General features: G+C 38.6%; 1 protein-coding gene across 3 annotated transcripts in view; it reads left to right on the plus strand.

Annotated features, from left to right (window-relative positions):
- The window catches only part of DOCK10 (dedicator of cytokinesis 10), a 240,864-nt gene that overhangs the window by 92,566 nt on the left and 137,595 nt on the right, over positions 1 to 10,703 (plus strand). For all 3 annotated transcript variants that reach the window (XM_010837054.1, XM_010837053.1, XM_010837055.1), the window contains exon 4: positions 7,359 to 7,441. In XM_010837054.1, the coding sequence (XP_010835356.1) occupies positions 7,359 to 7,441 (83 nt within the window). The remainder of the gene's footprint in view (positions 1 to 7,358; positions 7,442 to 10,703) is intronic.

A 10,703-nucleotide genomic window follows, 5' to 3' on the forward strand; every position in this document is an offset into this window, starting at 1 on the left:
CCATTATTTCCCCATCTATTTGCCATGAAGTGATGGGACTGGATGCCATGATCTTAGTCTTCTGAATGTTGAGTTTTAAGCCAGCTTTTTCACTCTCCTCTTTCACTTTCATCAAGAGGTCTTTAGTTCTTCTTCACTTTCTGCCATAAGGGTGGTGTCATCTGCATATCTGAGGTTGTTGATGTTTCTCCCGGCAGTCTTGATTCCAGCTTGTGCTTCATCTAGCCTGGCATTTCACATGATATACTCTACATATAAGTTAAATAAGCAAGGTGACAATATTCAGCCTTGACATACTCCTTTCCCGATTTGGAACCAGTCTGTAGTTCCATGTCCAGTTCTAACTGTTGCTTCTTGACCTGCATACAGTTTTCTCAGAAGGCCAGTCAGGTGGTCTGGTATTCCCATCTGTTTAAGAATTTTCCATTGTTTGTTGTGATCCACACAGTCAAAGGCTTTGGCATAGTCAATAAAGGAGAAGTAGATGTTTTTCTGGAACTCCCATGCTTTTTCAATGATCCAACAGATGTTGGCAACAGATGATTTTCTAAAAAGGGAAAGAAAGGGGAGAAAAATGAAATGTTTTATTTATAGTGTTTTAGGATACCCTTTACAGTTGTCCAATCTTTTCTAAAGTATTTAGGTATTTAGAACTTTTAAGGTGTCCTATTTAGTTATTTCTAAAGGAAAAAAAAAAAAAACATGGAAGATTCATTCATTAAAAATATGTATTGAATGTCTCCTATCATTGAATGTCTCCTAAAGGCCCCATCCTGGAGTTGGTATGCTCCCTGCTCTTATAAAAGACCATGCCTACTTGAATGACACTGGAGCATCATCTCAGTTACTAAAATTCCCTGCATGAAGCTGGGACCCTAATGTTTTCAGTTCCTAGGCAGACAACATGTTAAGGACATAGTCATATTATCACTCCGGTGGAGTGATGGATTTCAAGGCCCCCTCTAGAGATTCTGATTCAGTGAATCCCCTGTAGGGCCCAGGAACCTGCATTTTAATTAGTAACCCCCATGGACACAACACAGTTTAGGAAACACTATCCTAATAGTTTAAAAGCCTTTGGCCAAGTTGACCTGACTCAAATTTTTATATGTCTAAAAAAATAACAGGCAGAGATGGCAAGATAAAGGCTGAACAAGCAAATGTAATAAATGAATAAAATGTGAACCAGGGCATTGCTGTTTGGAAAAATTAACCAGTTCAACAAACTTTTGTTGGACATCCGGCCTTCATCTTTGAAGCTGACTATGGCAGCCCCCCATTTTCAAGGGGAAAAGAAGTGGGTATTTTGAAACCAGTATTGTGAACTAGGTATTAATAATTTTTAAGGAGAAAATGGGACCATTGCCTCATTGTAACAAGCAGAGTTATAGTCTGTGGCTTGAATTTCACAGGTCACTTCAGCTTCAGTTTTGGACAAAGAGGAGTTGTTGTCATAATTATAATAGTTCTTAATGATCTTCTTAGAGTGAGTATGTGGGCTAGAACAAAGAATAGAGAATAATTTTCTATGTGTAACATTTCTAAAATGCCTAACTATGTAGGAGAAACATTTGTATGTTTGTAAAATCCACTGGCTTCCTCAGAATCGGAGAAATCACTGATTTAGAAAGATTCCTGAGGGTCATCTAATTCAACCTAAATCTTCATCTACCTACTACCAGATGTAAGAAACCTAACAAATAAATTCAGGAGTTTGATTAAAAAAAAAAAAAAGAATACTGTGATTATCAGAGCTTAGATAGCTCTCTAAAACTATACTTGAATAAGTCAAGAAAAACAAGTTGTTTTCTCCACTACTATGAATGTGATTTATAGAATGAGTCAAACTGACTGGCAAAACTGATTTTTTAATCAAATATTTATTGATTATTTACCCTCAGGTAGGTATTTTATAGGAATTGAACCTAAAGAAGGTGGTATTATTTAGACAGATAAAAAAATTAGAGATACTAAATCACTTAATTGAGATCTGCCAATTAATACCAAAATTCAAAACCAGGTTTGTCTGACTTCAAGACAGAGAGAAACACCACAGGAAAGATTTGGCTTGATAGTCCAGATGTGATTTGAAAAAAACAGAAGTCTGCAGTTAGCAAACAACTCATAAATGACTTGAACAGACTTCTTAAGTCAGACAAATCCGCTTTGAAATCCTGCTTCTGTCATGTGTGGGACCTTGGGCAGAAGTCTGCGCCTCTCCTTGCCTCTGTGGTCTATAAAATGGGAATAACAAAATCTCATGTAGTGCTTCTTAAGATTGTATGTAAAGGACCTAGTAGAACAGTATCTGACAAACAATTACCACTGCAAAACAAAAGAAGTTTTTACCAGGCTATACCGATATAAGAAAGTCAGTCAGTTAGTCAATTCAGTCGACTACTCAGTCATGTCCGACTCTTTGCAACCCCATGGACTGCAGCACGCCAGGCCTCCCTGTCCATCACGACCTCCTGGAGTTGACCTCCCTGTCCATCACCACCTCCCAGCTCTACATGAGCTGAAACTCATGTCCATTGAATCAGTGATGCCATCCAACCATCTCATCCTCTGTCATCCCCTTCTCCTCCCGCCTTCAATCTTTCCCAGCATCAGGGTCTTTCCTAATGAATTGACTCTTCACATCAGGTGGCCAAAGTATTGGAGCTTCAGCTTCAGCATCAGTCCTTCCAATGAATATTCAGGTCTGATTTCCTTTAAGCTGGACTGGTTTGATTTCCTTGAAGTCCAAGGGACTCTCAAGAGTCTTCTCCAACACCATAGTTCAAAAGCATCAATTCTTCAGCACTCAGCCTTCTTTATGGTCCAACTGTCACATCCATACATGACTACTGGAAAAACCATAGCTTTGACTAGTCAGAACTTTGTCAGCAAAGTAATTAATGTCTCTGATTTTTAATATGCTGTCTGGGTTGGTCATAGCTTTTCTTCCAAGGAGCAAGCATCTTTTAATTTCATGGCTGCAGTCACCATCTGCAGTGATTTTGGAGCCCAAAATATTAGTCTGTCACTGTTTCCATTGTTTCTCCATCTATTTGCCATGAAGTGATGGGACTGGATGCCATGATCTTAGTTTTTTGAATGTTGAGTTTGAAGCCAGTTTTTTCACTCTCCTCTTTCACTTTCATCAAGAAGCTTTTTAGTTCTTTGCTTTCTGCCAGAAGGGTGGTGTCATCTGCATATCTGAGGCTATCGATATTTCTCCCGGCAGCCTTGATTCCAGCTTGTGCTTCATCCAGCCAGGCATTTCACGTGACGTATTCTGAGTATAAGTTAAATAATCATTGTGACAATATACAGCCTTGACATCCTCCTTTCCCAATTTGGAACCAGTCTGTTGTTCCATGACTGGTTCTAACGTTGCTTCTTAACCTGCTTACAGATCTCTCAGGAGGCAGGTAAAGTGGTCTGGTATTCCCATCTCTTGAAGAATTTTCCAGTTTGTTGTGATTCACACAGTCAAAGGCTGTACCGTAGTTAAAGAAGCAGAAGATAGATATTATGAGACAGAAATTTCTAATCCAGTCTAATGTCCTGAATGTTCAGCTGCTAAATCAGAGATCATAATAAATAAAATGAGTTACAAGTCTTGTTGGAAGTCAATACTAGTTCCAGCCCAAGAATGAAGCCCTGCAGTTCTTGGTTCAGTTATATACCCTCTTATATATTCTTATAAAGAGTATATATTAGTTTGGCAGGTTTTTTAATCAAGAATCTTTAAAATACATTGAACACTTTATCTTAAGAAAATAATCCAAAATGGATCAGACTTGGGGGAGAATGAGAGGAATAAATGTGTGAAGATATACTCTGAAGCATTTTTTTCTACAATGGCACAAAATTTGAAATACCCTTAAGAATGACTCACTCTCTCCCCTTTATAGTGTTTGAGTTAGTTGCTTAGTCCTGTCTGACTCTTTGTGACCCCATGGACTGTAGTCCGCCAGGCTCCTCTGTCCATGGAATTCTCCAAGCAAGAATACTGGAGTGAGTAGCCATCCCTTTCTCCAGGAGATCTTCCTGACCCAGGGATCAAATCCAGGTCTCCTGCATTGCAGCTCATTCTTTATCATCTGAGCCACCAGGGAAGCCCTTCTATAAGTCTTGCTCAAATGTCACCTTCTTTATAAGACTCACCCTAATGATTCTATTTAAATTGTCCTCCTTCTTCCAACTCTACCATCCTCCTTCATCTGCTTTCTTTTTCACACTACACTTACCATTCCTGATATGTTAACACAATTTACTTATTTTTGTGACTATTGACCAGCTTTTCACAAGGGCTTATGTTTTAAGAGATCATGAATTTTTGTCCTTTTCACAGATGTATTTGCATCAGCAAAGAAAATCCCTAGGTACAGAGTATGGCTTCAAAAATGTTTATTAACCGTATTAATGAACTAAGAGACTGGGTTTATAAATTAGGGTATGAGACTTTATTCTACTTATTTAAAGTGTCATAAAATTTGAAAAGCAAAAGTAGAAAATCTTTACAATATACCATTAAGGGAAGGATTGAAGGCAGGAGGAGAAGGAGATGACAGGGGAAGAGATGGTTGGATGTCATTACCGACTCATTGGACATGAGTTTGAGCAAGCTCCAGGAGTTGGTGATGGACGGGGAAGCCTGGCGTGCTGCAGTCCATGGGATCACAGAGTCGGACACGACTGAATGACTGAACTGAACTGATACCATTCAGTGAATAAAAATAGTATTTCAATTCAAATATTCAAGGACAATTGGATAAACTATGCACCAGGAAAAAAAAAGATTGAAAGGAACTGCCAAAAAGGGATGAGTTTTATGTTTTTGTTTTCCATTTTGTACCATTTGAAAACTACAGCAAAGTGTTGAGAAAGGGAAGTAAGAAAATGAGAGAGGATGGGAAAGAACCATAATCATGAATGTTTTGCCTCCTTGGGTAGGGATGCTGTGGGTCTTTTTCTCCTTGCCTGAATTCCTGGCATCTTTATCCAGAATGAAGATGGAACTTTCCAGCCAAGGAATATATCAGGGCTCAGATTTCCTCTTATTTCCAGAAACATGTGGTTTGCACAATTGGCTCAGAAATTGGCAAGTTAAAAAATTGAATATTAGCTAAATACTCAGTTTTATTCACATTCCTCTTCTCCATCCAGAGTCAGTACACATCCGCTGGATTCCCTGTGGCTGTTATCCATGTCCACTTGTCTCACGCCTGTTGTGTTTTTATCTCTTCTTTTCTCCTTTCCCGCTGCTGCCACTCTCCCCCTCCTATCTTTGTCCTAGCCTCACACATTGTTTGCCGTCAGCCCCCATTTGTGTGTGGGTGTTTCCCTGAACAAATAAAGCAATGGTATTGAGAAAGTTCGAGGCCGGAGAAATCTAGAGCGGCTTAGCACTCCTAGTCCCTCTCCCTGCCTTCCCTGTGCATCTTGGACCAGGTGCCCACCCGGCGCTCTCCACCTCCCATCTGTACCCATCTCTGGGCCATTCTCTCCCACTGTCTGTTCCTGCTAAGACAGGGCCAGTGCTTTCTTTGTTGTAGTGCTTCTACATCCTGAATAATGATTCTCACAAAGAGATCTCCTTGCCTGTCCCCTTCTTGGTTACAAAGACAATCAGAGGTCTTATCTCTCATATTGCATTAAGTTTATTACTCCTCATTTTTTCCTACTAATGCTAGAGGACAGGTATCCTTATAGTTGTGCTGTTGCTGTTTAATTCCCAGATTCACATAATTTTAGAATCGAAAGGAATCTTGAAAACCATCTAGTGATGGAGAACAGTGTGGAGATTCCTTAAAACCTGAAAATAGAACTGCTTTATGACCCAGCAATCCCACTGCTGGGCATACACACCAAGGAAACCAGAATTGAAAGAGACACGTGTACCCCAATGTTCATCGCAGCACTGTTTATAATAGCCAGGACATGGAAGCAACCTAGATATCCATGAGCAGATGAATGGATAAGAAAGCTGTGGTACATATACACAATGGAGTATTACTCAGCCATTAAAAATAATACATTTGAATCAGTTCTAATGAGGTGGATGAAACTGGAGCCTATTACACAGAGTGAAGTAAGCCAGAAAGAAAAACACCAATACAGTATACTAACACATATATATGGAATTTAGAAAGATGGTAATGATAACCCTGTATGCAAGAGAGCAAAAGAGACACAGATGTATAGAACAGTCTTTTGGACTCTGTGGGAGAGGGCGAGGGTGGGATGATTTGGGAGAATGGCATTGAAACATGTATAATATCATATATGAAACAAGTCACCAGTCCAGGTTCGATGCATGATACTGGATGCTTTGGGCTGGTGCACTGGGATGACCCAGAGGGATGGTACAGGGAGGGAGGAGGGAGGGGGGTTCAGGATGGGGAACACGTGTACACCACCTGTGGCAGATTCATGTTGATTTATGGCAAAACCAATACAGTATTGTAAAGTAATTAACCTCCAAATAAAATAAATAAATTTTTATTTAAAAAAACAAACATATAGTGGAATCCCCATTACCAGTCCATGGTCAGTGCTGTGCCGGGCGGTGCATAGATGGTGCTTGGGGAATATTTGCCATCAGTGAATACTGTAAATTCAGTCATTATGAACCACTGTGAGATAATGCTGTGCCAGTTGCATAGATGGTGTTTGGGGAATATTTGCCATCAATGAATACTGTAAATTCAGCCATTATGAACAACTGTAAGTTGATTCGTTTGCACTATTAACTTGGTGTTTTAAAGGTTTTTGGTCATCTTTTATTCACGTATATTTATAAAAAAATCAATCAATGATCAGGGAGAAGGCTGGGCTCAGAAGGCAATGAGGTAAAACTGAAAAACTAAAGTTAGCAACAGGGTTGTTATAAAGAGGAAAAGGATCGGTTTGCTAATGCAAGAACAAGAAGAAATAGGCTAATATGATGATGAAAGGATGATGCATAATTAATAACATCTTTCACTATGAAGAACTGTTAAAGAAAGGATTGCCAAGAAAAACTGAAAAAATGACAGTACTTGAGGTTAGTGACATATCCAGTTATGATTCACCAGATGATTAAATTAGGCTTTCCTTGATGGAGAAAAGTAGACTAAATATGTTAAATGGTTCCTCCTGTAGGATTCTGGGAAGGGTTAGATTTCCCTTTCACTGAAAAATGGAATGATCGTAATAAGCATGTGCTTACCTACCTTAAAATCACTCACATTAAAAAAAAAAAAAAAATCACTCACGTAGCTACCTTAACATTAACCCGGAGATAATTAACACTGAATTCACCTTGCTTCTTATCAGGACAGCTGATATTTGAATGATAAATTTTAACTGTCATTTTTTCCTTTCAGGCTTGTAAATTTTATAGTTCCCAGTGGTATGTGGTAAACTACAAATATGAACAGTATTCTGGAGACATTCGACAGTTACCTCGGTAAGAACCTTTTATGAGTAATCCTTGGGTTTTTCCATATATAAACTATGTTCTCTGTCACTGTTTATGAATATGTGTACATTCACCTAATAACAAGTTATATTTAAAAAATTAAAAAATAAGAGTCACAAGAGAACATTTTGTTGAACAAAGTATTATTTATATCTTCACAGAATTGGATGACAGATAAATATACTCATTTAGGATAGCCTAGGGCTTCCCAAGTGGCTCAGTGGTAAAGAATCCGCCTGCCAAGCAGAAGACCCAGGTTCAATCCCTAGGTTGGGAAGATCCCCTAGAGAGGAAAATGGCAACCCACTCCAATATTCTTGCCTGGGAAATACCATGGACAGAAGAACCTGGCGGGCTATAGTCCATGGGGTCGCAAAAAGTCATACGCAACTTAGTGACCAAACACCAACAAGGTTTTGAGCAAAGTTTTAAAGTGTTAGGTCATTCTTGTGTGAGCTGTCCTTTCAATAGCAGATACAAGAGGATTAAAAGGTACAAGTTGGACTAGAAATTTTTTTCTGATATGGTGTGTGTAGCATTCAGGTTTGCCATTGGATTCATATATTTTCATGCTGGGATATCAAAAAGCATGAAAATAAACAACCTGCACAAGAGCAATAATGTCTAAGAATAGCAAAAAGGAAAAGCAAGCACCTAATTCTTTTCAGACTGTAGGGAAATAAAGTCTTTAGGAGAAGATAACTTCATTCTGTACCTGCTTACCTGTCACCTCTATAGAGAAGCTACCGACCTAGAGCAGTCATTTATTCCATGTCTGTGTCCCCCACTAAAGTCAAGTCCAAAAGGGCAGGGACTCTGCCTTCCTTGCAGAATCTTTTGCAGGCCTTGAAGAATGCCTGGCACATAGTAAAGTGAAAGTGAAAGTCACTCAGTTGTGTTCAATTCTTGTGACCCCACGGACTATAGTCCATGGAATTCTCCAGGCTAGAATACTGGAGTGGGTAGCTATTCCCTTCTCCAGGGGAATTTCCTGACCCAGGAATCAAACTAGAGTCTCCTGCATTGCAGATGGATTCTTTACCAGCTGAGCTATCAGGGAAGCCCTGGCACATAGTAAGTATGCAGTAATTACTTATTGGATAAGTAAACTGAGTGGGTCAAAAATTTTAAAATCTAATAATCCTGGATGGGCTTGAAGTTGCTTAAATTCAAAGAACTGTGATGAACTGGAATCTCCCAACACACTGGTTCATCAGACTAAAATGATGCACATTATCCAGAAAATAAAACTTAAGACAGAAATAAGTTAATTAAATTAATTAATAATTTTCCTCAAGTGAGACTTTGAGGTCATACACATTGCACATAACTTTTTAATGGGCACATGGTTTAGATTTGGGCACCACTTTCTAAGATCTCCCGTGCCCACAGAAACATCTTTTCCAAACTAGAATACTTGGAAGTACTGTGTTCAACTCCAAATGCAAAATTTGAAGAAGGTGGAGTTATGGAGCAGCACTGGAAGTGACATTTAAGCTCAGATCTGAAGGAACAGTAGCTACCAGCACTGTGATCTCGAGAAAAGGGTCCCCAGAAGAAATAACAGGGGCAAAAGCTCTGAGCTGGGAATCAGAGTGACCATCAGAGAACCTGGACCTAAGGGTTGATTGAAACCCTGGAACCAGGCAAGGGACCTTGTGGGCCCTGGAAATGAGCTTGGGTTTTATTCTCATTCAACAGAAGACTATAGAAATTGTAACCTAGAGTGTGACATGATCTAGTTTACCTCTTTAAGAGATTACCTGCTCCACTGTATGGAGAATGGGATTGTAGCAGTGAGAATTAAAAAAAAAAAAAAAAAGATGGAAGGAGACCATTTCTTTGGAGTTGAGTTCCTGGGAAGAGCAAAGCAATATTCCTCGAAAACAGCAAGTCTTTATTCAAAACAGTGAATGTTTGATTTTTGCCAAATCTGTGAACATTCCTTTAGATTCAGGTCACTCCTAATAGATAACCTCCTGTAATTTCATGTTGAGATGGTCTTATCACACCCTAAACTTTCATGAGTAATTATTACATTCAGAATGTCTGGACATTAGTCACGCATGTAGCTGCCATTGAGAAGCAAAGCATTTTTTTTACCATCAAGTCTTCCTCTTTCTGAAAATAGTTCTGAGAAGTGGTTACAACTTGGAAGCCATGTCCAAGCACTTGGAAGACAATTTATAAAGGGAGAGAGTGTAGAAAGAGGTGTTTAGCTTTCATTTGGCATAAATGTCCCTACTGTCCTTAGGTCTACTGAGCACTTTAGTAGCTTTATCTCCAAACACGTCATCTTTTCTTATATCCCTGATGCCATAAAAACATATATTAATTTAAAAATTCACATGTACTATATTCTTCCTCTGTTGAAAAATAGAGAAAGCACCTCCAGTCAGAACAGGGTCCAGATGTCATTGCTGACTTGGAATTCTCGTAGAGCACAAGAAGAAATCCCATGAGAAGAGACGCAAAAGTCACATAAATATTGTTGAGAATTGCTCTCACTTTAACTAAAGGATGTGAAAGTTGATACCAAGAAGGGGAAGAAGACTACCACTAAGTAGGAAACTGTAATGAACTATGTATGTATATTCAAAATGAAAACCAGAAGTTCTAGAATAATCCTCACGTATCCCCTAAACAAATGAAGATTGTAATATTGAATAGCAAAACTATTTTTTAATGATTTTACAAGGCTAGGCACTCCCCACTAGACTACAGATATTTAGGTCAGTAGTAGACACATAATTTACTTGGGCCTTCTGAGGCTATTAGAAGTAAATCATTTTCATACCTCCTGGATTAGAATTCTCCTATGTCTGCTACCAATTTAAACTGATCGTTTCTTTTTATGGATTGCTGAGGCTATAAAATAAAAACTTACAATTATGGAGAAGTGAAAAAAGATGTTTGCTTATCTCCCTCACTTTTAGTCCTTGAATTTAAAATTGTGTTATTATTAACTCTTAAGAACCTCCCTTTTTTGTGTGTCTGTTCATAGGAGGATATTGGAGACAGACTCTATTTAAGGATAGAATACAAAAAGTAAAGCCTTCACAAATTAGAAATAAAAATCAGTACCGAAATCGGTGTTCCTAAGAAGACAAGAATGTCATTAAAAAATACATATGATGTCAGAGGAGCCAAGAATATAAATGGGGAAAGGATATAAACATTGGGAACACTAACAGCCACAAGTGAAAGAATGAAATGAGGCTACTATCCTATACCATAGGTGAAATTAACT

Source organism: Bison bison, unplaced genomic scaffold (genome assembly GCF_000754665.1).
Source record: "Bison bison bison isolate TAMUID 2011002044 unplaced genomic scaffold, Bison_UMD1.0 scf7180017864068, whole genome shotgun sequence".
Classification (NCBI taxonomy): Eukaryota; Metazoa; Chordata; class Mammalia; order Artiodactyla; family Bovidae; genus Bison; species Bison bison.